The following is a 27,305-nucleotide window of genomic DNA, read 5'->3' on the forward strand; positions in this document are numbered from 1 at the left end:
ATGGAGCAGCTATTAGGACTTGATTCCGCAAGCTGCAGACAGGCTCAGCTCATGCCAGAGCACCATCTCACACGATTCCAAGCACTCTGCCTTCAGGATTGTCAAGGCCTGCCATAGGAGTGACTGATAGGAATCTGTGTGTCCATGTTAGGGTTAGGTATAGGTATACTACACCTACAGCAAAGGGTGATTACACGACTTTGCCCCAGCTGTCATGCAGCCAGTTGTGTCAAATTTAGGAGGCCAGCCAGGGGTGGCACAATACATGCTGCAGCCCCTGGCAGCCCTGGGTACACCTATGCCCTGAGTTACAGGGTCTGATAGGGTGGCCCAGTACCAATTGGAAATGTACCTAGGGTACATGGAATCCATTTTAAAGAGAGAGCAGTAGGCCTGGGGTCCTGATTGGCAGGGTCCCAGGTCGACTATGTCCAAAACCAGCTAAAACACAGGGCAAAAAGTTGGGGGCAACCATAGTCAGGATGTACCTTCCTACACATGTGCAGACTAACTTCCATGAAGTTGCTCTGCAAAGATCTACCAATAGTTCTCAAGGCAGCAACCCTAGGGGAGAATTCTTTGGGTTTGTAGCAAGATTCTTATTAGGTAGCTGATAGCCGAAGGGGATGCAAGAGACAATCCACCTGGAAACGGACTGTTTGGAGGTAGTCGGAACTGGGCCATAATTGATGGAACAATTGTTGCAGCTTGCCAATAGAATTTTGTTTTATCTAGATAAAATTTTAAAAGTCACTTAACATCCAGAGAATCATACAAATGTTATTGCCACAAGGAAAGCAGTTTTGGTGGCGATGCTCCATCTTTGGGCTCAAAGAGTGTAGCATCAGACCTGAAAGAACCACTTTGAGTTCCTATGAACCTGGCAGCGAAGTTGGGGCATTTTGTTTTCCATGGTTACAAAAAGGTCGGTAAAAGGTGTGCCCAACATCTTCATTCAGCAACCACTTGTGGTTTTCGTCGAGCCCGGCTGAGCGCATCATGCTTGGACATTCTGAATGCCTGGAAGGGGAGAGGCAGTTCCCTTCAGATTCCTGGCGAGAAGCCAATGCCAGATAGTCTGTGCCTCTTGAGACAGGGCTCTGGACCTTTGTTCCCTGTTCAGTAGATGGTTGTAGTGTCTGTCTGAACAAACAAGTTGCCAGTCGTAAGTGAATGGTGAAACGCCTTGAGCGCCAGATTAACTGCGCAGAATTTGGAGATTGATTAGGTATGTCCTTTCCTTCGGAGACCATGAGCCTTGTATTCGCGGGTGAGCCATGTGGGCTTCCCATCTGAGAGAGGCAACCAACACGATGGGCTGCATTGAATCCGGTTATTGAAATAGCATTCCAGCCAGGATGCTCCGAGACCACCACTTGAAGGACCTAATGACATGAAGGAATAAAGGGATCCAGTCTTCCCAGTTTCCCCGACAACTGGGTCCACTGGTCCTTCAGACACATGTGAAGAGGGTGCATGTGGAGGGGAGCTTTGGAGTTTAAAAAAGCAGGAGGTCATATGAAGACTGTCGGAGGACACATTTGTTGTAGAGCGTAACATTTCTGGAGACTAGAGGTGGCGTTCCACCAGAGGCCACCCTTACGTGAAGCGTATTATAGTAGCTCCTAAGTAGTGCAACTTCTGAACTGGTGTGGACTTGGAGAAATTGACCTAAAACCCGGTTGTCCAGATAAGGGTAGACAAAAGATCTGGTGCTTTAGAAGATGTGCTGCCACTTTGAGAACATCTGGGCCCAGATTTTAGACTCCACTGTAGGACATTATTTTGGTAGTGGTTTTGCCTCCGACTAATCTTAGGAGATTCCAATGCTTCTCTGCAATGGGAATATGAAAATAACCACTGTGCAGGTCGATGGAGCAAAGCCAGTCTCCCTGGTGAAGCGGAGGGTATATCTGGTGTAAAGCCGGCATCCTGAACTTCTCCTTTCAAATCTATTTGTTGGCAATCATGAGGTAGAAAATGGGCCGGACTAGTTTTTCCTTTTTTAGCACAAGGAGTACCTAGAGTAAATGCCCTTTCCCGCGACCGAGGGAACAGGTTTCACTGCCTTCTTGCGACACAGTGTTGACTTGCTTTAGAAGGTAGAGGTGAGAAGTGTATAACCTTGGTGGAATCACTGGTGATAGACGGTAAATCGTAACCATTTTTCACAATATTCGAGACCTACTTGTCTATCGTTATGCATTGCCACTGTCAATACGAGTTGCTTTCCCCTATCGGAGAGGGTAACCGAAGAGGGGAAAGGAAGGGTTCAGGAATTTGATGTTGTAGGTGGTCGGCCTTCCTGGCTAGGTTGTTGGGCCGCATGTCCCTTCAGCTGCTTGCGCCGATATTGGTAAAACCTTTGGTACTGCAATCTCCCAGTCTGCAATTGAGGGTTTTGAACCCTCCGACGAGAAACAAGGGTGGTGAAGACTAAACTATCGGCATTGGTCCTTATATTTCTCAAGCCCTGTGGCTTTTAAAGTGCCTGTCTTCATCCTTGCCATTTGGTCATCAGCATGATCCAAACTGAGTGGAGCCCAAAAGGAAAATGCTACTTACCAGTATGCATCTGTTCTTGGCATGTAGAGCTGCAGATTCGTACACTTGTGCAATAATCGCCACCTGGTGTTGGGCTCGGTTGATTGCAGGTTGTCTTCTTGGAAGAAGAAGTCTTTGTAGTCACGAGATAGGCGACTCCTCACGTGGACAATACTGCGCATTGTGATAGTTTTTCGCCATGTTGGGAAATGGAGTTAGTAGAAGTAAAGAGAAAGGATGTCAATGCGTGTGCATCTAAGTAAGATGAGTACTGGAACGGATACAAGTCCCAGGGAGGCGGGAGGGCGTGTACGAATCTGCAGCTCTACATGCCAAGGACATATGCATACTGGTAAATAGCATTTTCCGTTCAAAGCATATGAGCTGCAGAACCTACACTTCGCAAAGATTGTGCAGCAGTGTCTCCCCTAGCGGTGGTCGCTTGTATCCGTTGCAGCATTCTGAAACAGTGTTCCAAGGACAGCTTGGCCTACTGCAGCTTGCTGCTTGGCTTGCACATCAACACAATAGTGTTTAGTGAAGGTGTGTATTGTAGACCATGATGCTGCCTTGCATATGTCCTCTAGTGGTATATTTCCTAAGCAAGCCATAGAGGCTCCTAGTTTGCGAGTGGAGTGCGCTCTAGGAGGAACCGTTAGTGTAAGTTCAGCTTTTTGATAGCATATTTGTATACACTTTACAATCCATCTGGCAATTCCTCCCTTAGAGATGGGGTTGCCTTTGTATAGGGGAGAGAAAGATACAAATAGTTGTTTTGTCTTTCTGAAGGATTTAGTCCTGTCTGTAGTATAACAGAGCTCTTCTAACATCTAAGGTATGTAAAGCAGTTTCTGCAACAGAGTCCGGGTTTTGGAAAAACACAGGCAGCTCTGATTGGTTAAGGTGAAAAGGAGTAATAACTTTTGGCAGGAATTTAGGATTAGGCCTAAGAACCACTTTGTTAGGATGCATCTGAAAAAATGGTTCTTGTATTGTGAATGCTTTTATTTCACTAACTCTTCTAAGATAGGTGATGACAACAAGGAAAGTAGTTTTCCAGGATAGGAATTGCAATTCACACTTGCGTAAAGGCTCGAAAGGGGGTCCCATAAGTCTTGTAAGGACCACGTTTCGGTTCCATACTGGAGCAGGTGGTTAACTAGGTGGGATTATTAGTTTTTATCCTTCCATAAATGCTTTGATTGCAGGTACACTGAAGAGAGATAGAGGTAGTCTATTTTGTAAATAGGCTGCAGGCATATGGAAGAATAAGCTAAATTGGACCTTTGTAGGTTTAGAACGTAGCAAATAATATTTTGGATGGAAACATCCAGTGGATCAATGTGATTGTTACAATATATTGCAAATCTTTTCCACTTAGCTGCATAACATGCTCTGGTAGCGGGTCTTCTAGCTTCTTTAATTATGTTCATACAGTCTGGTGGTAGGTTTAAGTAACGAAACTAAGACTTCAGGAGCCAGATCGCCAAATTCAGTTGGCTTGGTTCTGGGTGTCAATTCTCCATGGTTCTGTGTTAAGGATGGCGTGAGGCGTAATTTTTGATGTGGAACCAGTGAGAGATCTAGTAGTGTGGTGTACCACGGCTGACGTGCCCATGTTGGAGCTACTAGTATTAGTTCGAGAGACGGTTGTCCGAGTTTGCGCACTACTAGTGCAGAGTGGCAGAGGCGGAAAAGCGTACCCTGCCTGACCAGTTCATCCATATCGTATTCCCCCTCCGACCATGGGTGTGGAAACCTGGAGGCTAAGACTGGGCATTTTGCATTTGTGGGTGGCAAACAGATCTGTGGATGCCGCCAAATTTGGAAAAATGGTTGAATAACTTGTGGATGCATCTCCCATTCGTGAATGTGTTGTGACTGTCGACTCAACAGATCTGCTATCTGATTGTGAATTCCTGGAAGGTGTTCTACTGTCAGGTGTATGTTTTGAGGAATGGCCCATCTCCAAATGTTTTGTGCAAGCTGGGACAGTTGCAGAGAGTGCGTCCCACCCCGGTTTTTGTATGTAATACATGGCTGTCATATTGTCCGTCCGGATTAAGACAGCTTTGTTTTGTACTTGAAACGTTTTGAGTGCTAGCAGCTATAGATGGTTGATATGGAACTGTTTTTGTTGGTTGTTCAATTGGCCTTGTGTGGTAGTGTAAGAGATGGGCTCTCCATCCTGTGAGGGGATGCGTCTGTCGTGAGCACTATCTGTGGAACAGGTTCTAGGAACGGCCGTCCCTTTGTCAAGTTTTTGGTGTTCCACCATTGCAGAGAGCGATATGTACGGCTGTCTACCAACACCAGGTCTGAGCAGACCTTGAGCCCGATTCCACTGCTGTGCTAGATATTCTTGTAATGGTTGCATTTGCAGTCTTGCATGTGGAACTATGAAGATGCAAGACACCATCATGCCCATCAGTCTCATGAACACTGGCTTGGAGAGACTGTTGGTGTTGAAAAATGGAGACTACGGTCTGAATGCTTTGTATCCTGGCTGGACTGGGATACGCTAGAGCTGTAGGTGAGTCTATGGTAGCTCCTAGATACTGATGAACGTGCGAAGGCTTTAGGTGCGACTTGGTGTAGTTTATTGTAAACTCTAAGTCGTGCAATGTCTGAATTGTTGGTTGTGTGTTGGACACACTGGTTGAACGATTTTGCTTTTATGAGCCAATCGTCGAGGTAAGGGAAGACATGTATCTGTTGTCTTCTGAGATGTGCTGCTACTACTGCTAAGCACTTTGTGAACACTCATGGTGCTGTTGTGACCCCGAATGGAAGGACTTTGAACTGATTGTGCTGTCCTTGTATGACAAACCTTAGATACTTCCTGTGAGCAGGATGTATAGGAACATGAAAGTAGGCGTCCTTTAGGTCTAGTGTTGAAAGAAAATTTCCCTGTTGTAGTAGTGGGAGTACCTGTTGAGTGATCATGTGAAAATGATCCGATTGTATGTAATGGTTGAGGGGCCTGAGGTCGAGAATTGGTCTTCGTGTCCCTTCCTTCTCGAGAATTAGGAAGTACAGGGAGTAACTCCTGTTCCCCGTTCCTCTAAAGGATCTACGTGAATAGCATCCTTTTGTAGAAGTGCTAGAACTTCCTGTTGAAGCAGAGTCATATGTTCTGTGGACATTGGACGCTGCCTGGGTGGTATGTTTGGGGGGGGTTGCCGTGAGTTCTAGGCAGTAGCCATGTTGGATAATTTGTCTTACCCACCTGTCTATTGTGATGGAATTCCAGATAGGTAGGAACTGTGATAATCTGCCCCCACAGGAGTGGAAAAGTGTAGGGGAAGCAGAGGGTAGTCCCCGTTTGGGAGTGCAAGAGGAGCGGTTGTTATTACCTCTACCTCTTCGGTTATTATTACCTCTGTATCCTCCTCTAAAGTAGCCTTTGTTAGAGGAGGTCTGTGTGTGCGAGTTTTAAAAGATGTTGTATCTGTGCCGGTTTGCTTAGATCCTCTTTAAAAGGAGCGGCAAAAATAACTTCTAGTCTGTGTGGATTGTAATGCACCCATAGACTTAGCTGTGTGTCTTTTTTCATCTTTTCTAGTGTGTTGTCTACTTCCGGCCCGAACAATTGGTTTTGATTGAAGGGCTGGTTCAAGATGGTAGTCTGTACCTCTGGTTTAAAACCTGAAATGCGTAACCACACATGTTGTCTAAGTATAACACTAGTATTGACTGCTCTGGATGCAGTGTCAGCTACATCTAGTGCACATTTAATTGAGGCATTGGATATTAATTTGCCTTCTTGTATGAGCTCTGCTGCCTGATCTTTGTATTGATCTGGGAGGTGCTCCATTAGTTTCCTAATTGGTTGTAGTGAGCCCGGTCATAACGTGAGAGTAGGGCTTGTGTATTTGCCATGCGCCATATGTTAGTTGCCTGCGCAGCAATCAGTTTCCCTGATGCATCAATAAGTTTAGATTCTTTGTCAGGCATGGGCGTGTCACCAGAAGTCTGGGAATTGGCTCTCTTCCGTGCATTAGACACTACTAAAGAGTCTAGTGGCAGATGTCCCTTAATATAGACTGATCAGCTGGTGCTGGTCTTCACTTCTATTCTTGGATTTAATACCCTACATCGTACCGGGTCTTTAAATATTTCTGGAGCATGTTTAATGACTCCTTTGATCATGGGGAGTATTTGCGTAGACCTTTGTGACTGCTCAAATGTATCCAGTAAAACAAAATCAATGGCATCAGAGTGCATTGAGACCCAGTGGTAAAGGGCAGCTCTATTTAATAGATGATTAAACCCAATACTATCTTCTGGAGGGGAAGGTTTTGTTGGGTAGTACTGAGGATCAGGAATGTCGGGCACATTATGTGGTGGGAAACCATATACATCGTCATCTTTAGGATATTCTGGATTGACATCTTCATCTAAAGGGTATGCATGTGCCTCTGGTACGTCATTCCCCCACCTAGATCATACTCTTAGTCAGTGTGTTGTGATGATGCAAGAGATTGAACAGGAGAAACTGTAGGTTAAATGTAAGGAGGGATAGGAGAGGAAGAAGGTGAAGGAGAGGAAGGGTGAATTGGAGAAGTTGACAATCCTTTTTGGCAGGAACCACAGGAAGTGGTGTCTGCTGGTCTCTTGTAAGGAATGGCTTCCACATGTCCCGTTTTTGGATAGATATGTACTTTTCTTTGTTTAGGATCTGGTCTAAACAGTTCTTCCTCCTCTACAATCTTCTTCGGCGTCGATTTATTCGGTGCCGATAGGGTTTGGTTTGTGTTTTTTTCTGTAGGAGGTGTTATTGAGTCCTGTGGCAAATTTTTCGGTGCCGAAGGTGGTTTCGGCTTGGTAGGCTTGTTAGAGGGTTTAGGTGTCTCTATAAGGCCTTAGAGTCGTTGGTACCGAGGTTGGAGATTTGGAGTGGAGATAGGTCTCGTTGGGCCTGTGGCGCCGGACTCTGGCTTTCCATCTTTATTCTTGTAACCGGAAGGTTTCGGATCCGATGCATCTTTGTCTTTGGGCACCAAAGGGCGTTTTGGCTTCGGTGTCAAAGAGTCCTTCGGTGTCGAAGGATGTATGTGCTTCGTTGACAATGGAGCAGGTGGAATTGGCACATATGGTTTAGTCTGTGCCGAGGCACCGGAAGGCGTAGTCTTTTTCCTCTGAACCGAGCCCGAAGGCGGGGCGTCTGAGGGGATATTTCGGTCTCGACTGGGCCCCATGGGCGGAGTGCTGACCGTTGCCTTTGGCTTGGGTAGTGTATGTTGTGCAGGGGCAAGAGTACTCACAGGTTGCCGAGATGGGATCAAGTCATCAGAGTCCTCTGCCCCCTATATGATCTGGAGATCAGGCGAGTCTTCCCCGGCGACGAGTGGAGCCTTGTCCTCTGAGAGGTCTTCGGGTGGATCCTCGTCCTCGAAGAAGTCCTCTTAGACGATCTCCTCCTCGAAGATTGCCTCCGGTGCTGGCGCGGATCTAATCTCGTGTCGACGTGCCCTGCACAAGCTGTGCAGGTGGACTAGTCGTGTTCCGGCGATAGACCGAGGTTGCAAACCTCGTGATGGTCGCTATGAGGGAATTTTGCTCGACATACCGGGCATCTCTTGAATGGAGTTCTGTCCATGAGGCTTGGGCCGCACGGCGCCGATATGCCCAACGGCCCGCGTCGACGCACCAGAATGTAGCTGGTGATGTCGAAAGTCTATTCGATGTCGAAAATGTTTGTATAAAGTTTCACGCTTCGAAGTTGCTGGAAAAGTCTTTTCTAGCCGGAGCGGAAAACTTTCATCCGAACCCAGTGGCAGAAAAAAACAATCTGAGGATGGAGTCGATGACCATGCGCAGTATTGTCCAAGGGAGGAGTCACCTATCTCGTGACTACAAAGACTTCTTCCAAGAAGACAACAACCTGCAATCATCCGAGCCCAACACCAGGTGGCGATCTATTGCAAAAGTGTACGATCTGCAGCTCATATACCTCGAACATTTCAAGTTCTGGTTAAGCAGCGCAGCATCAGGCTTTAAGGATGTCTGTCGAAGCCACACATGTCTGCGCAAGGATACTCCATGGCAGTTACCCTTAGCTGCTAGAATAGAGGAATCCACCACACTAATGATCTGGTTAGACCATGGCACCTTCTTGCCAATATCCAGAAAAACCTGCCGTGATCTTTCAGGAGATGTTCTGCAAAAAGGAGATTTGAATCCCACAAGGCTGTCATTTCAGCCCAAGAGGGCTGCTGCGCTGGCTGACTTCATGGATTTAGCCGCAGGGTCTTGATCTGGAGGACGATATTTTTTACTGGAGCTTGGTAAGCTCAGGCTTTGCCACAGCTGGAGTAAGAAACGTCCATGGCTGCTCCCTATTATGCTGGGTATTCTTGAGCTAAAGGTTTTGAGGCCAGGTGTTGGTGGAGCGTCGAAGACCACCAAGATAAGTGCTGTGGAAAAAGCCATTGATATGTTCAGTTTAACTGCACCTCTAACCAGAACTTCTTGAAAGTGTTTCAGTCCCTCGTGTAAAAGGACGTATTTCTAAGGGTATGATGGCGAAATCATGACCTTGCTGTATGGCGTGATCTGCGATGTGAACTTAAGTGCTGTGATCTGGAAGAATGCCCAGATGGAAAATGGCCATGGCGTGAGTGATGGCACGACAGAGCGAGTGCACCTGGGAGCTGTAGTGCTAGGCACGTGAGGCACTGTAGGAGTTGGAATGACAGGCGCTGGTAGAACAGGTGGTGACTGCAATACTGGATGTGGAGAAGCAGCTGGAGGCAACGAGGCTGGTACTACCAGTAATACAGGAAATAGCGAAGCTGGTAAATACAGCAACTCCATAGGAAGCATAGGCCAGCAAAGGCGACGTCGCAGCTGGTGGAGAAGGAGATCTGGATTGAGACTCATGACTAGTAGATTGTTCTTTTAGGTCCTAGATGTCGATGGACCCGTCTCAGTCGCCTTGATCTCGACGTTGATCAACCTAGACCACTCCAGTCGACGTTTGCCTCTGGACATTGAGCCTCTCCTTCTGGGTGACAGTGTCAGTATTGCTAAACGTCGATGCACTGGACGCTGGGTGGTAATTCGCAGATTGTCTAAGTCACCATTCAGTGTCTAAACATCAAGTGACGTTTTTACAGCGTTGACCCAATCCATGACAGCGCCGTACATCCTCAACGTTGACTGAAAGTTTACTTCCTGAAAAATGCCTCTCAGACCCTCCACAACCACTGGAGGCTAAGGGAAGAGCCCTCGCACCAAGGTCACACTGGCTTGTTGGCATCTTCTTTACTTAGAAGGTGAACTTTTTTCCCCGTCACTCAGGGTTCACTTGGATAAAGTCTTGCAGCGGTCACAGGAGGCAGGTAGATGTGAAGATAGCAGACAGATCATACAGACCTCATGTGTGGTGGGATGGGATGGGGGGGCTGTTTTGGCCTTTATTCTGCCAAAGCGGGGACATTTGTCAAATTAAGGCATTGCAATACAGAAAAATACCTCTATTTGTAAGCCCAAAAATGCAGTAACTGCCCCTGGCTGAGCAGGATGGGATATTGGAGGTAACAGTTCTTAAAGGCATGGTCTCCTATTTCTTCCCTTACAATGGCAGCCTCTCAAAGGGTTTGTAAAAGATTTTGTATTGCATTAGTTGCAATTTTCCTTGAATATGCCCCTTTTATTAAAATAAGATAAAGGCTTTTAACCACTGTACTTCAGCACTTAAGATATATTGGAAAAAGTGCTCTGGTGTACACGCAAGTAGGCGGGACCTATTCAACGCTTATGACTATGCATGGAAATCCCCCATGAGAGAAATAAATGGATTCAGTTACTGGAAAGGGGAGGGGGTGCCACCTTAGAAGAAATATTTTCGTTACACTTCCGACAAAAACTGATCTTTTGACTTTGGTCCTTCCTGTATGCACTAAATACAGCCAGGTTGACTTGGGGAATTTGAAGTCCCAATATTCTTCCATTCAAGTGAAGCAAGTAACAAAAAGGTAACTCAACTATAGTAGTAATTGTGCAGCTTGTAGACCTTCTGGATTCACATTTAGTGACTGCGTCGAAAACTAGTTCTTTTATTCATTTTTTTCCAGTGGGTTGACGTCAGATGTACAGATATCACAGCATGGTAATCTTCAGATTGTTTTAGCCATCTTGGATTGGGGCTTCCTTTCTCCTTTTTTGCAAATGTATTAAATTGCTTTCTGGAAGCCGTGGGAGGGTCACATGTGACTCCCAAAACTTCAAGCTGCAGAACTACTACAGGTAAGGAATCATTTCGTTTTGCAGAATGAATCTTAACATTCACATACAGAACATACACTTAATAGTGGTGTTCCTGCAGGAGACTGGGAAGAACGTTTATTTCTTAACAGGCATTAAGAGTACTTTCTCCCACCTGTTCTTTGTTAGCTTGAATAACCAGCCAAACACAAAGCAATGAATGTATGAGTGATGAAGAAAACAAAATGTGCATTTAAAACAACTGTTAGTCAACTGCATACAAACAATTAACCTGGGCCACACGAACCTCAGGTTAAACTAAACCAGGATGGTACAGATCAGAAAAACAACCATGTTCTAGGGCCCATGTACAAATCTTAACCTGTGAATTTACCTAGAGGGGCGTTTTTATAACCCTTCCTCTCAGGTGCTTTATACAAAAAGTAGAATAGCTCACCAGAAAGATAAGTTGCATACATATACTACAGGACATTTGAGCAATGATTTTAAGTGTACCATCTAGATTTAGGTGCCAAATAAGTCATAACCTTTTTCGGCAGTTACTACAATTACATAAAACACAGCAACAACATGCTGAAGTATACCACTTCTCTCTGACCACCAGCTCCTACACACTGCTACATCAGGATAGGGACACTGTAGAAAACCTACATAAAAATGAATTAGTTCCAATGTCATGTTAAACCTTATTTTAAGGCAATGTCTCCAATAAATGAAGCTTTTAAACCCATGCATATTAACTACTAAGAATAAACAAGGACTTTAGGACTGCAAAACCATGTGCGCCACTAACACATGGAAACATTCATAGTACCTTCATCCTAATCAACCTTTACAATTTTAAGACAAAGAAGCAATCACAACGTGCCAGCGGATTTACCATCTAGGACAAACCTAATCAATGCCAAAATTCAAGGATTCAAATTGCGTGAATATTTTTGAAGGTTTAAAGCTGAAAGTGCTTATGCACCAAAATTGCTAAAATATCCAAATGAAAGAAAGTTTCTCTAATTCTATGGGGTAGCAGAGTAAGAACACACTAAAGTCCCTATTCAAAAGATTAATGTGGGCAAGGATCTCCGTAACTAAGAGTATGCCTGAATATGGATCATGTGCTAAAGCAAAGAAAAATGTACATATTTACCTGTATAGTAACAAAATAGATCAATGTGCAGGCAATGTAAACAAATAATTTTAAGAGGTAATCACGATATCTGTGAAAGTTTATTTCTTTAAAAACCCACATTATACTTAAAGACCGTAAACAGTTTACACAAAATTAAAAATATCTTGAAGTTACAATACATCCGACAAATGCAATCCGTTAATAATACAAATTGGAGAAAACGTAATAGACGCAGTGTTTTGGTGAAATCGGATTCCTTCACTTTCAGGACAAGTTTCCATAAAAATCTAAATAGCAAGAAACACTTATTAAAACACATACTACTATTCCATTAGAGAATCAAAACACTGTCATGCCCCTAAGAGTAACAACGTTTGCACATTGAGAAAACATTTTGTAAAATAATTTTTTTTTAAATTTCATGACAAATATAGATTTAAATATTTTTTTTTTTAAATCACACGTGGAACTAAAAAAGTGGCAACACATGATCCATAGTATTCATGGGAATAAGCAGATAAACCCACCTAATATGATTAAGCAAGACTTTATAATCAATTCTTGACTAAGATTAGAGAAATTCAAAGTTTTAATGGAAGGAACATCTCATCCATGTAAAGGTGAAGCCCACAATAAAAAGGTTTTAGATTAATTGAAAATAGGTTGTTTATAAATCCTAAGTAGCTATCATGTACCTCAATATTAGTACAGATTGGCCACCCCATTTATTAGTTTGAATTGTCTCAATTATACACCATCTCAGGTCGTCTATATTGTGTTGTTTCTCAAGCCAATGCTCGAGGGGAAGCAGTATTGGTAGTTTTTCATTTTAATGGGTTTTTACAGATCCGGTGTATTGCTTAACCGATACTCTATAGTGGCCCCATGCTCCTTTCACTATAGCTGTACGCTAGCCTAGAAGCTAATCAGGCACAAAATGTACAGTCTTTAATATGTCTTAGGGTTGCTACTCGATGGACACAATGGATATTATGAGTTAGCGGTTACTTAACCTACTGTCATGTTGACTTCACGGTGGACGCAAATATTCTTTCCCATCGGTTTTTGGTAACGAGAGCAATACCGTACGGACCTATGAGGCTTAACTCTTATTAATTTTTGTTATCCGTTATATCCATATAGCGCCAAAGCGTGCGTGTAACCAATTCATTACTTTGACAGGCAACCATACCACAATAAAACTAGAAATATAGGGATATATTTTAATACAAATTACGATGATCGCTCACGGTTTCAGATTTTAAACTGGTTGGCACCAATTAAACTTAAAGTATCACAAGTATCACCAATGCTAAAAACGCAGCTATCCTGTAGAGAAATTTGACTACCTATTTGCAGTCCAGGTTTAAATTTGATAAGTGTCTTTAGTATAGGGGTTTCATTCAGATTAAGGAAGAGGAAAAACTTTTGAAATCACTGACTATTTAGAATGCCCTTTATTCTTAGTGAGGAGGTTTCTATTTTCAAATCGCCTTGATTTAAACTAGTTGGTGGCTCCACCGAACAAACAGCAAAGAATCTGTAGTAATCGAATATGCTACTTACCAGTATGCATCTGTTCTTGGCATGTAGGGCTGCTGACATTCATATCTGTGCATAGATCGCTGCCTAGTGTTGGGTCCGGATGATTGCACATTGTTGTCCTGGAAGAGTCTTCGAAGTATCACGAGATAGGTGGCTCCTCCCCTGGACTACAGTGCGCATGGGCATCGACTCCATCCCCAGATTGTTTTTAGCCATTGTGGCTCTCGCATAGGCACAAGCTCTATTGCTCCTTTTTGCAGCATAATGGTGACCTCCTGCTGCAATAAGTGCAAATGCTCGGCCGACATAGGACGGTGTCTTGGGGGCATGTTGGGTGGAGTGGACGTTAACTCCAGACAACCGTATTGTACAAGTTTCCTGACCCACCTATCTGTGGTGATAGACTTCCAGACTGGCAGGAACTGCTGGAGTCTCCCCCCCGACCGGTGTTGTGTGTTCCGGGGGCAGTGACATGGGCGTCACTGTTTGTTGGTGGCAGAGGATGTGGAGTTGTTGTTTCCACGACCTCTGCCCTTGGCGCTGTTACCACGATATCCACCTCGACTCTTGTTGGTGTATGTGGACTGAGTGTTGCCCTTGTAGTACTGCGTGGACTGGGAAAGCTGGCCTCTGGAAACGCCTCTAGTGCTTGAGCGACGAAAAGACCCACCCCGAAACTGCTGGGACTGTAAGGCACCCATGGATTTCGCAGTTTCCGTGTCCTTTTTAATTTTTTCTAGGGTAGTGTCAACCTCCGGGCCAAACAGGTGATCTGGGTTGACTGTTTGATTAAGGATGGTCGTTTGGATTACCGGCTTAAATCCAGAGATTCTCAGCCAGGCATGTCGCCGTAGCATAACACTAGTGTTTACAGCCCTGGCAGTGGTATCAGCCGCGTCCAGAGCGCACTTAATTGAAGCGTTAGAGATCAGCTTCCCTTCCTGAATCAGCATCTCAGCCCCCTCCTTGTATTCATCAGGCAGGTGCTGCAACAGGGTCTCCAGTGTGTCGTAGTGTGCCCTGTCATACCTCGCCAGAAGCGCTTGTGTTTTTGAAATGCGCCAGATGTTGGCTGCCTGTGCTGCTACCCTCTTCCCCGATGCCTCAAAGACCTTGGATTCTTTGTCTGGGGGAGGAGCATCACCCGTAGTCTGAGAATTAGCCCTCTTCCGGGCATTCGAGACGACAAGGGAGTCCAGAGGCAACTGTCCTTTGATGTAGGTAGGATCAGTAGGCGCAGACTTTTATTTCTTCTCAATCCTAGGGTTTATCACCCTCGCCCTGGTAGGTTCTTTAAAGATCTCGCCAGCATGTTTTAAAACACCTTTCAGCATAGGCAGAGTCTTAACAGTTCTTTCTGAGACTGAGAAGGTATCAAAAAGGAAGTCGACATCAACAGGGTCAGCATGGAGCTGGACGTTGTGATTGCTAAGCTGCTAACAGTTTTCTGTAGGGGACGTTTTTGCAGAAAATAGTGGAGGGTCTTGTCCTGATTGAGGATCACCTGGGTCAGTACCAGCGGCCCAGGGTTCGTTGGTATCCTCAGGGTCTGTATAGATAGGATAACTGTACTCATCCTCATCATCATCAGCTCCCTCTCCAGCGTCCACATCAGAGTAAGTGGGCGAAACATTATGAGTCTGTGGGGAAAGTGGTTCCACCAAGACGGGAGTGAAAGCAGAGTCCTTTTTCGAGAGGGATCTTGTAGGACTCCATTGGGCGTTCCGGGGCGATTTTCCGCTTGTGGAGGGAAAGCCTGCCAGTTTCGGCATCGATGAAGTGTTCCTGATGCTCGTCCACTGAAGGTCGTCGAGGTGGTGGGCCGGGGACCACCGCTGACAACTTCGGCACAGAAGAGACCTTCTCGGGCACGCTGGCGACCGCCTTCGGAGCTAAAGCCTTCGGCGCAGTCTTTGGCGGCAACGTGAAATGGATGGGCGTGGACGCCTTATGCGTTTTCTCCACCGGTTTCGTAGGCCGAGGATCCTTCAGACCGACTGACGCGGTCCCGGCCCTGATGCGCTGCAGGGAGTCCATCACCTTCTTGGTGAACACGGCGGATGGGCGCGCCGGTTCAACGGAATCCCTCGAGTCCTCACCTGGAGTCGACTCTCGGGGTGTGCTGCCCACGGCCTTGTCCTGTTGACGCAGAGTCGCGAGAACCTTCGGGTCATCCAGCCGTTTCTTCGGGTCACCGAGAGCTTTCTTCGGGTCGGCGATAGCCTTCTTTGGGTCGCCGAGGCCTTTGCCGGGGTCGACCGTCTTCGGCACAGACGCGCTCTGCCACCTTCACTTTAGTCTTCGGTGCAGCAGACTTCGTCTCAACGCCTTTGACTTGAGCCTTCGGCTCGACAGCAACCTTGGGCTTCTTTGGCACCGAGGGCTCAGAGGCCTTGGAGCCAACCAAAGAGATGCGCACTTTCGGTTCAAAGGACAGCACCTGCACAGTGTCTGGAGTCGAGACCGTAGGTTTCACTTTCGGTTTTGTTTTGCCAGGGTGCAGCTCAACAGCTATGTCCGTGGCCGAGCCCGAAGGTGGGGCCGTAGAACCCATGGTAAGATCTTGGGTAAGGCCCGAAGGCGATCCCTCGACCTGAGCCTTATGAATTGGCACGGCCCCAGAGTCAGTTTGAGGAAGCTCCTCGTCAGAGCTATCCTCCATGGCCCCGTCGTCGTCTCCTACCTAGTCGACGACTTCTTCGGCCTCGAACATCTCTGCATCCGCGTCGTAGTCGTAGTCTACTTCCGACGCGGGGTTCGACTCAGTAATGTCCTGGATAGATACGTCCGACATCCCTGCATCGAAGATGTCCACAGTCGCCGGTGCAGCATGCTGGGCCTCCTGGCGCGCAGCTCATCGAAGCTTAAGCGTCTTCTTGGACCTGAAGCGTGAACAAGCCATACACTTGGCTTCATTGTGGTCCGGCGACAGACACTTGTTGCACACCGGGTGGACGTCGATGTGGGGATACTTCGAGTTGCAGACAGGACATCTCTTGAATGGACTTCGGTCCATGATGGACGGTCTATAGGGTCTGGAGCGTCGACTGGGCCTTCCGCGCCGAGAGCACACAGGTGTAGAGAATCCGGCTCGGAACCGAGCTGGAAGAACTAAGACCGAACGCAAGACTATACCGACGTATTAGACTAAAGACCTTTTGGTCTAAGAAAGTTTTCTATTGATTCCGACAAGAGGGAATTCAAAGACATCCGAACCCAATGGCGGAAAAAAACAATCTGAGGATGGAGTCGATGCCCATGCGCACTGTAGTCCAGGGGAGGAGCCACCTATCTCGTGATACTTCGAAGACTTCCAGGACAACAATGTGCAATCATCCGGACCCAACACAAGGCGGCGATCTATGCACAGATATGAATTCAACAGCACACATGCCTTGAACATGCTTGTAGTTCACTAACCCTTCTGAGAGAAGTAAAAGCTACTAGGAAAGCTACTTTCCAGGTTAGGAATTGCAATTCACATTTATGTAATGGTTCAAAGGGGGGGGCCCTATTAATCAGGGGGGGGGGGGGGGGGAATTAATCTTGTGAGAACAATGTTTAAGTTCCACACTGGTGCAGGTGGCGTTCTGGGAGGATTTATCCTTTTGAGTCCTTCCATGAAAGCTTTTATAGCTGGTACTCTAAAAAGAGATAGATGTTGTCTATTTTGTAAGTATGAAGCAAATGCAGCAAGGTGCAGTCTGATAGATGTATAGGCTAAATTACACTTTTGAAGGTGTAATAGATATCCCTATGATGTGTTGAATAGACACGTCTAAAGGATTTATTTGGTTGTTTTGGCAGTATATGACAAACCGTTTCCACTTCGCAGCATAACATGCTCTAGTAGTGGGACGTCTAGCTTCTTTGATAACGTTTGTACATTCTGGAGGAAGGTTGAGGTAACCAAACTAGGAGCCAGATCGCCTTTGGTTGAGACACCAAACATGTTGGAGAATCTGCTGGTGCTTTATATTTTTTAATCAAGTCTTGGCAGGACAGCCAGGATCGAATTCGGTCGCTCCATCAATTTGAGACCTTTATCCCAAATAAGGTCAATTATTGGATAGTGTGAGCTTGCCTTTGAGGTAGATCTTTAAAATCGTAGAGAAAACAGTGAATCTGTTGGACGTCTAAAGTGAGATGAAAGCTCTTTGCAGCGCGGACCATCAAGTTGTGGAAGCTGCCAATGTCCACAGGAGGCGAATGTAGGAAGGTACATCCTGACTATGGTTGCCCCCAACTTTTTGCCCTGTGTTTTAGCTGGTTTTTGACAGTCGACCTGGGACCCTGCCAATCAGGACCCCAGGCCTACTGCTCTCTCTGTAAAATGGATTCCATGTACCCTAGGTACATTTCCAATTGGTACTGGGCCACCTTATCAGACCCTGTAACTCAGGGCATAGGTGTACCCAGGGCTGCCAGGGGCTGCAGCATGTATTATGCCACCCCTGGCTGGCCTCCTAAATTTGACACAACTGGCTGCATGACAGCTGGGGCAAAGTCGTGTAATCACCCTTTGCTGTAGGTGTAGTATACCTATACCTAACCCTAAAATGGACACACAGATTCCTATCAGTCACTCCTATGGCAGGCCTTGACAATCCTGAAGGCAGAGTGCTTGGAAACGTGTGAGATGGTGCTCTGGCATGAGCTGAGCCTGTCTGCAGCTTGCGGAACCAAGTCCTAATAGCTGTTCCATGATATCGCATACCATATACTCTTAAGTGCATTATAATCCTCGCGGTTAAATGCTAACTTTGGTATTGCTTTATCAAAACATGTCGAGTAAGGTGTCATACGAATTGGAATACTAACCCCTCGCCAATTCTGGCGACGGGGTTAGCATTCCACCCTTCTAGAGGGACACGACATGTATGTAACTGAACCCCGGTTAAAGTTAAGCAAAGCCTCAGCTCCACAAAATGGATGCTGCCACCACAGACACGAGTCTGACCTCCTGCTGCTGGGAGTCCTTCCAGCGAGGGAGGCTTGGACAAAGGGTTTCCTGTCCGGGGCGGTGCTAGCACCATCCCAGACATGGTTTTGTGTATCCTGGGTAGGCAGGGCTTTTCAGGAAGGTGACTGCTGAGTGGCACCCCGGTGCTCACTACGCATAGGCCGGTCTGAACCAGTTCCAGGGGCACACCAGCCCCTGGCCTGGGGAAGTCCGGCATGGCAGAGGGGTGTAACCACCCCCCTCCTAGTCCCACCCATAGGCAGGACCTAGTCACCGGGTCAGCCCCCTTTTTTAGTATGAAGATGGGAGCGGGCCCCCTGTTCAAATTAGATCATCTTTGGAATCAAGACCCGACTTTCTGCGAAAGGCATCAAGATTTCCTTCTTCAAGATTCTCCCTTGTGGCTAAGGAGTAGTCACCCTGCATCCGCAGGCACCATCCTAAGAACACTGCGGTCTGCTGCAAGTCCTTCTTCACGAATCCGACGACCCAGCTCGACGAGACCCGGCTTCCCTGGCACCTCTGACCTCTACTCACCTCTACAGCAAAGCTGAGAACTGTGAGTGCGACGAGACCTCGAGGGACCGACTATCGCCAAGACTGCACGACTTCTTTGTAACAAGCCCACCGAGACTTCCAGTGTTAAATGTTCTTGTGACATTGGATGCTGCTTGGGTGGTATGTTTGGGGGGGGTGGATGTTAGTTCTAGACAGAAACCAGCTTGAATTATTTGGAGCACCCACCTGTCTGATGCAATGTTTTCCCAGGCTGGCAGGTATTGTGGAGTCTTCCCCCGAAAGGAGTGGAATGGGACGGGGGAAGGGAGTCATTGGGCAGGGGTAGAGGCAGAGCAGGAGTGGTTATTTTTACCTCTGCCTTTGTTATTGATACCCCTGTACACACCCCTTTGGTAGCCCTTGCTGTAAGTGGACTGTGTTGGGGCTTTGTATGAGGGAGAAGGTGTCTGAGGAGTATCCCCTGGTGGCCACTTGATAGGATGAGCGTCGAAATGAACGTCTGGGAGCCTGCGACTGCAGGGCTCCCATAGATTTGGCAGTATCTGTATCCTTTTTCATTTTTTCAAGTGATACATCTACGTTCTGTCCGAATAGGTGTTGCTCAAGGGGTTGATTAAGAATGGCACTTTATACTTCACGGCTTGTACCCTGATGTGCGTAGCCAGGCAGGTCTACGTAATAAAATGCTGGTGTTAACTGCCCTAGAGGCAGTATCTGTTGCATCCAGTGCACACTGAATAGGAGGTGTTTGTAATAATTTTCCCCTCTTGGACGAGCTCATATGCTCCATCCTTGTATTTATCAGGGAGGTGCCTCATTAATGATTCTAATTAGTCATAATGTGCCCTATCGTATCTGGCTAATAATGCCAGTGTATTGGCAATACACCACATGTTGGCTGCTTGAGGCGCTGTTTTTTTCCCCAATGCGTCAAGTAGCTTTGACTCTTTATCTGGTGATGGAGCTTCCCCTGATGTTTTGAGTTTGCTCTTGTGCGTGCACTGGAAACTACAAGCGAGTCTAGCGGTACTGGACTTTTAATATATGCTGGGTCTGAGGGGGCAGCTTTATATTTTCTCTATACGAGGGTTAATGACCAGAGTTCTGACTGGGTCCTTGAAGACTTCAGGAGCATGCTTAATCACTCCTTTAAGCATTGGTAAAATGGATGAGGACCTTTGCGCATTATCAAAGGCATCCATTAGGAAGTCTTAATCTACAGGGTCGGTGTGCATATCTACCCCATGGTATTGCGCAGCTCTGAATGGATTGAAACCCATAGTGTCTTCTGGTGGGGAAGGACTTGAGGGGCATATGTCATCCTGAGGGACACTTGGGACATCTGGGGTGGTATAATCATCCCACGGGTCAGGTGATCCTGTAGGAGTAGCTGGATCAGGTATGTTACACCCCCCCCCCCCCCCCCCCCATCATCAGAGCTATCATCCCTGCGGTCATCATCTGGTATAATCGAGGATGCTGGGGAATGATGTGGTATAGGAGGATGTGGTGATGGTACAGGGGAAGGGGAAAACAGTCTTAAGGGAGAGGTAGCCACGTCCTTTGAATGCGGAGCCGGTGTGTCCAGTGGTAGATTTTTGAAGCCAAAATTAACTGTCCAGTAATTGGATCTTTAGCTAGAGTCTTTTGAGCAGGGTCTGGATACAGTAAGTCCTCTGCAGGAGGCCGATCTTTTGGTGCAGAAGAAGGTTTCGGCATCGAAGCGGTTTGTTTTTTTGGCAATGTCTTTAACCGGAGAAGCAGGAGTCTTTTTTGGCTCCAAAGCTTTTTTCGGTTCAGAGGATTTTTCGGCTCTGGTATATTTTTGGGATCAGATTGTTTTTACGGTTCCAGTGTTTTTTCGAATCCGAAGCGGGTTTCCTTGGTTCCGACCTGGATTTCAGTGCGAAGGGGGGGGGTCTGTTTCAGCGCCGATGGTTTGGATGTTGGCGTAGCCGGTGAAGTTGTCTTTTTCGGTGCCAGTAAATGTGCGCCAGTAAATGTGCGCCGGCACCGTGCGAAGGCAGACTCTAGCCAGAGTTGCCTGAAGGCTTAATTAGCTTCTTAGCCAGGCCCGAAGGTGGGGCAGTAGAAGCAGTGTGTCGGTGTGCACCCGAGCCAGAGGGCGAGGGTGTGACCGGAGCCTTTGGTTGCGTCGAGGAAGGGTCGGGTCAACGGTCTTACGACCTGCTGGAGTGATGTCCTCTACTTCGGAGTCTTCTGCCTCCGAATGCTGTCGACGTAGTGTTTTTCTGCAACGTTGACTCCTTCAAAGAAGTCGTCCGGAATCGAAGCTGAAGATAGAGCCATTGTTCTCGCTCTTCAGTCCCGGATGGTCTTTTTAGGGCAGAAAGAGGCACAAGCAGAACAGTCTTTGGCCTCGTGCTCCGGGGAGAGGCAAAGGTTACACACTTCATGAAGGTCTGTGTTGGGAAACTTCGAACCCACATTGAGGACACTTTTTAAATGGCGTCCTTTCCATAAGCTGGAGACCAGGCCTAGTTGGGCCCGAAGACTGTCGACCGGAATCAAAGTTCAGTGTTGAAGAGAAACGTCGACTGGAAAGCATTCGAAACGTAATTTCTGTAAATCGGTGAGGATTGCGCGCCAAAGGAAAATCTGTTCCAACACGGAGCGCTGGAAACTCATCCGAGCCTGGTGGCGGAAAAACACAATCTGGGGATGGAGGCAATTCCCATGCGCAGTATCATCCAAAAGGAAGAGTCACCTATCCCATGACTTCCAAAGACTTTTCTAAAACAAAACCAACTGCAAACATCCGGGCCCAACACTAGGTGGCCATCTATGCATAGTTTATAATCTGCAGCTCATATGCCTATAACATTACGCTCTCGTTACTTTTGTAACCCAGTACTGGACTCCTAAGTTCAGCACTGTTATCTCTACCTAAGCCACGTTAGTAATTACGTTTTAGTAGTTGGTACGATTAAGGAATATTTCTATAGTTTGGAAAAATAGACAGATGAAATTTCAGAGAAAAACAGTCAATGGTTTCCTATGGAAGAAAATTCAAGTTATCGGTAAGTACAGTTAGGATTACTTTTGCGGTTCAGTACTGGGCTAAAAAGGTAAATACTGGCTTCGATCCTAATCACAGGTGAGTATTTCATTAGTTATTAGTCTCATTTTATAAGCATATTTTAAACTTTCAAAACTTCACACTTGAAAGAAATTTCAAGTGAAAACCAGTCAATGTTAACCTATGGAAGGAAAGTGAGGTATCTGCTTTTACACAAGTACTCGACTGGTAGAGTTACGGTTCTGGGCATAGACTCCGGGGTCTCCCAGGGTCGGAATGGTATAATTGTTACACCCTCAGCTGCACAGAGGGAGCCGGATGCAGAGAGTAGGCCCAATGCAATCTAATGGAGTGTAGGGGTGGGGGACTTTGATTGGTGGATGCAAGCAAGCAGGCCATGCAGCTGTTGGAGCTGAGCTCCTGGTCACTTACTCGGCGCAAGTGGGGTAGTAGTGGCACTTCCAGCAGCACTCTGGCGGCTGGGTGCAGGGTGCTTTTGAGCAGTCGGGCGCTCAATGTTATCCAATGGGAAAGTTAAAAAGTGAACAAAGGCTGCAGGCTCGGGGACGGAGATTCTTCAGGTGCAACCACCACTTCGAGAGGTAAGTTGGGATCTTGGAAAAGAGGTAGGTCCCCAAAGGAGGGCACGGGGGGGGGACATGGGCTGTTTTTTGGCGTTTGGAAATCTTACACTCAGCTGGTAGCGGTTGGATGGATCCCTGGTTCTGAGGCTGCAGACAGCGTCTGAGTCATCAAGGAGGGTCTTTGGGCACTTGACTTCGGGCCCAGTCACTCGGAGGGACGTCCTCGTGGTCTTGGATCACTCAAGCACAGGCTGGGCTTGGCGGGTGCAGAGTGGGCTGGATTCGCAGTTCCTGGCTGGCACCAGAGGTATTGCTTTTCAGAAGAACCACTGCTTGTGGGAGTCCCAGTCTTTTGGAAGGTTCAAGGCAGGCAGGTCCTCCGGGGTGGTCCAGGTTGCTGTCCGCTGGAGACACCGGAGTTTCGCAGGAGCAGGTTCAAGGATCAACAGGCCTGTAGAGTTCTGGGGCCAAGTCAGTGGGTGTCATCCTTTTGTTAGCAGCTGCCCGGCAGGTGTGAGAGTGCCATCTTTCTTGCATAGGTATGCCCCCACTTTCTGCTGAATTGCTGATGTACTTAGAGTGTGTCCTGGGCTCCTGCCAACCAGGTGCCCAGGGCCTATGTTCCTTCCCTAAAACTGTATTGAAACCAAAACCCAATTGGCCACCTGTCCGCCCCTAGTTAATGGGACCCTAGGTACCCAGGGCATGGTGACCAGAGAAGACCCATAAGGGCTGCAGCACTCATTTTGCCACCCTTAGGAGCCCTGTACCTGGACACCCACACTGCCTTTGCAGGCTGAGTGTCTAAAGTACAGAACTAAACAGTCGACATGGCACACATCCCTGTGTGCCATGCCCACAAAACCCACTGCCCTGGCATACATCATCCACCCCTCTAGCTGGCCCTATGCCAGTGGTGTACACAGGTGCATGAGCCCTGTGCCCCTACAGTACCCAGGGCCATTCCTGGGCACTGTAAGTGCAGTGATGCCATTTAGAGTATATGGTGCTGGGTGGTTGTCATTACGAACTCCACAGCATCATAATGGCTACACTGAAGACTGACAAATTTGAAATCAAACTTCTCAGCAGATTAAACCAGCACTGATGCCAGTGTGGGATTTATTGTAAAATGCACGACAGAGGGCATCTTAGAGATGCCTCCTGAAACCTAACCAACTCCCATTGTACTGGCTGTGTGGCTACCGAGGCTGCCACCACAAGACATGTTTCTGGACCCCTGGGTCGAGAGCCTGCCACTCTCGGGGGCCTGGAACAATGCACATCCTGGGACAAGGTGCCAAGCCTCCTCCCCCAGTAAGGGCAGGGGAAGCTTAAAAAGGCATACCGCCTTTGTGAGCTTCTCCAGGCCACTTGCTGTACTCAGCAACTGGCCCCCACCGGTTCAGACCCCCACTCTGGTGGGAAGAACGGCAGGAAAACCTAAGTGAGGAAAGGGGGTGTCCTAGCCTATGCCAACCCCACCTCTCAGGTGGGGGAGACCAGGTGAAGCATGACCCCGGGCAGGTGAAGCATGACCCCGGGCTCTGCCATCTTGAAGATGGGGAGCCCTGCCCAAATCACAGCTAGGCTCCTGCACCCTCCCACAGGAGAGGGACCCTTTGGTCCCTGCCCTTGCCCTACCTGTAACGCCCCTAAATTTAATATTATGGAGCAGCCTGAACCTTCCTTCCTCAGATCCCGATTTGCAACAACAAGACAAAGAAGCACGAAGACCTGCCGTGCAGCTGCTAACAAAAAGACGCCCACTGACTTGGCTCCAGAACTCTACAGGCCGGTTGATCCTTGAACCTGCTTCTGCGAAACTACAGCATCTCCAGCAGACAGCAACCGCAACAACCCCGGAGGACCTGCCTGCCTTGAACCTTCCAAAAGACTGGGACTCCCATGAGCAGTGGTTCTGCTCCAACAGCAATACCCCTGGTGCCAGCCAGGAGCCACACATTCTGCCCACACTGCACAGGCAGTGGGGGTACTTTTTTGCCAGAGGAATCAAGAAGTTTTTCCTTGTCAGAAGGAGGGGCGACGTCTGTAGTTTGAGAATTCGCTCTCTTGCGGGTGTTGGATACCACAAGAGTGTAAAGGTAACTGACCCTTTATATATGGGGTCTATAGGAGCCAGCTTTTCTTTATAATCCACCCTACGCGTTAGTATCCTTGCTCTAGGTCTTTGAATACCTAGTCGGTATGTTTTAACATACCTTTAACATGGGTGAAGTGTTAGTAGACCTCTGAGTGTGAATGTCTACCAGGAAATGCTTTTCTAGAGAGTCTGAATGTAGCTTCACCCCATGATATTGGGAAGTCCCTGTTCAGTTGTGCAAAGCAAATACTGACATCAGGTGGGGACCGTCTGGAGGGATACAGGTCAGTGTCATTAGGTTGATCTGGATCCTCATAATAATTGCAGGGATCAATGGGGTACAAGGAGGATAGTCATCCCCATCCATAAAAAAAAAACTCATCCTGTGAGTCAGGTGACATAGGAGGTGGTGAATTTGATGGTGTAATGTGTATACGAGGAGAGGGAGGTATATAAAGGGGGAGAAATGTAAGTACCCAGATCTTTGCTTCATAGGTAGAAGGGAATCTCCTGAAGGGTCCAACTACCGTTTTTTTAGGAATAGTAGCCAGAAGGTATCCAGTTTTTGGATCAATAGTCTTATTTTGGATCCAAAAGTGTGTTTTGGATGAAAGTTCTTTGGAAGGAGTATCTCTAGAAGTGGTATTCAGCGTCAAAGATTTGGACATAATGTCTTTCGGTGCAGACTGTTTGGAATTAGAATGCTTATTTTTGGCCAGTTGAGGCTGTGGAGTGTTTGGAGTGGTATGTTTGGGCTCCAAAATTCGGCGCAAAGGATGCTGGCTCCGATCTTTTGGGTGTAGAGCGTTTTGATTTCAAGGTTTTAGACTTGGACGATTTCGGTTCAGAGTCCTTTGTTGGAGGGTTTCAGCTTCAAGGTTTTTGGTGTAGGAGTCTTTGCTGCCGAAGGAGTCTTTGGTGCCAAAGATGTGGGAAGTGGCACATGTTTCTCCTTATGTTTTGGTGCCAAACGTTTTGGTTCAGCACCAGACTGGGGCTGGCTCGAGCCAGAGCCGGAAGACGGGGCATCTGAAACTTTCGTGTCAACCATAGCACGAGGGAGACACCGGAGCCTTATCTTTTGGTTGTGTGGCTACATAGGGATTGTACTTGCGGTATGTTAACCTGGGGTGACATTCAGGTCTTCCTCCATGCCAGAGTTGGCTTCGGACATGGAGACTAGTTCTTCTTCAGCTTTGGCGTCTGAAAGAGCCGCTGCTGCGTTGACCACTTTAGTCTTTGTCACTAATTATGGTTTTTCATTAAAAAGTTGTCTAGATAGGATTCAAACCTGGACTGATTTAGTGTTCATAAATGTCTAAATCAAGGTGACTAGACAAGTATCATTCATGACTGTATACGATTCAACAGGACAGTGACAAAGGGCTTTATTCCAAAAGACCTAAAAAAAATATGTTTTTTCTGTTTGGGTTTGAAAGATGCATGTTTGAAGAGTGAAAGTGATATGTAAATGTGTTATATTGTAAATTTGTAAAAAAATCTTTGTAATTGTAAAAATATCGTGTTTGTATTTTCTGTATATAATGTATATATGCACAAAAATATTGTCTTATCGAATAGAATGAAAATAATTCAAATAGAGACTAGAATTGACTAAAATAAATTACTGACGTAAGTAAGAAGCAGTGTGGTATGCTTAATTTGTACCATTACTTGATGAAAAAAGCAGTGATTGCAGTCCAGTATTGGCATTTGTTTTGTTGTTTATATTGAATTGACTCAGCCTTGCTGGGAAAGAGTCAAGACCCTGTGTTGTTGCTCAGCGTTGCATCGCTTGGCATCAAGCCAGACTAGCACAGATGCTCTTCGATCGAAAGGATAGAAACGCTTCACAGGATTTTTCTTAGTGTTCAGAGGATAAGCACAGGTTGCAGACTTCGTGCAAGTCTGTGCGTGGAAACTTAACACCCTGGGACATAGCTTGAACAGAGTCTGTTCCATCGACTGCTGGCGTGGTCGGCACAGTAGGCCAGACGGCCAGCCTTGAAGTTCCCGATCGAAGGTGTTTACAGTGTACATGATACGAGTTGAATGGGAAACCGTGATCAGTCTAGGGTAGGGTAGGGGATTGCACGTCAAAGGGGTTCGAAAACTATACCTAAGCGCAGTAATACAAATCCAAACGCCGATGGCGGGAAAAAAAATCTAAAGATGGAGTCTCTGTCCATGCGCACTATCACCGAAAGGAGGAGTCACCTACCTCAGGACTACAAAGACTTCTTCGAAGTGCAAACATCCGGGCCCAACACCAGATGGCAATCTATGCTAACGCTTCGTTGTCACATCCTCAACCCTTCACAAGCACTAACTGACCTTTTCACTTTGGAGCAACAGTTAATACTAGTCATTGGTCTGTTCAATATTTATTGGGTGCTTCACTAAGTTTTCGTGGCGAAGCTTACGGGTTAGTTGGACCACTTGTGGCACATACTATTATTGACCCGGGTTCGACTGTGTACTTGGTATACCCAATTATCTAACAAAACAATCCCCCAGAAGGCAGAGCATGTGCAAGCCAGTCAAAAGGAATCTGGTACTGATCAAAGGGGTGTTATCAATCAAACCAACATATAACCTGTAAACACTGAACAGGATATGGATTATAGCAAACTAAGACTTAAACTGAA

General features: G+C 46.8%; 1 protein-coding gene across 2 annotated transcripts in view; it reads right to left on the reverse strand.

Annotated features, from left to right (window-relative positions):
- The window catches only part of DDX3X (DEAD-box helicase 3 X-linked), a 414,092-nt gene that overhangs the window by 300,020 nt on the left and 86,767 nt on the right, over window positions 1–27,305 (reverse strand). Inside the window, exon 4 of one of the 2 annotated variants that reach the window (XM_086934121.1) lies at window positions 11,361–11,423. The exons of the other annotated variant lie outside the window; for it this stretch is intronic. Coding sequence (XP_086790247.1) covers window positions 11,361–11,423 — 63 coding nt within the window. The remainder of the gene's footprint in view (window positions 1–11,360; window positions 11,424–27,305) is intronic. 2 annotated transcript variants of the gene reach the window in all.

The sequence above is a fragment of the Lissotriton vulgaris genome, chromosome 8, assembly GCF_964263255.1.
Source record: "Lissotriton vulgaris chromosome 8, aLisVul1.2, whole genome shotgun sequence".
NCBI lineage: Eukaryota > Metazoa > Chordata > Amphibia > Caudata > Salamandridae > Lissotriton > Lissotriton vulgaris.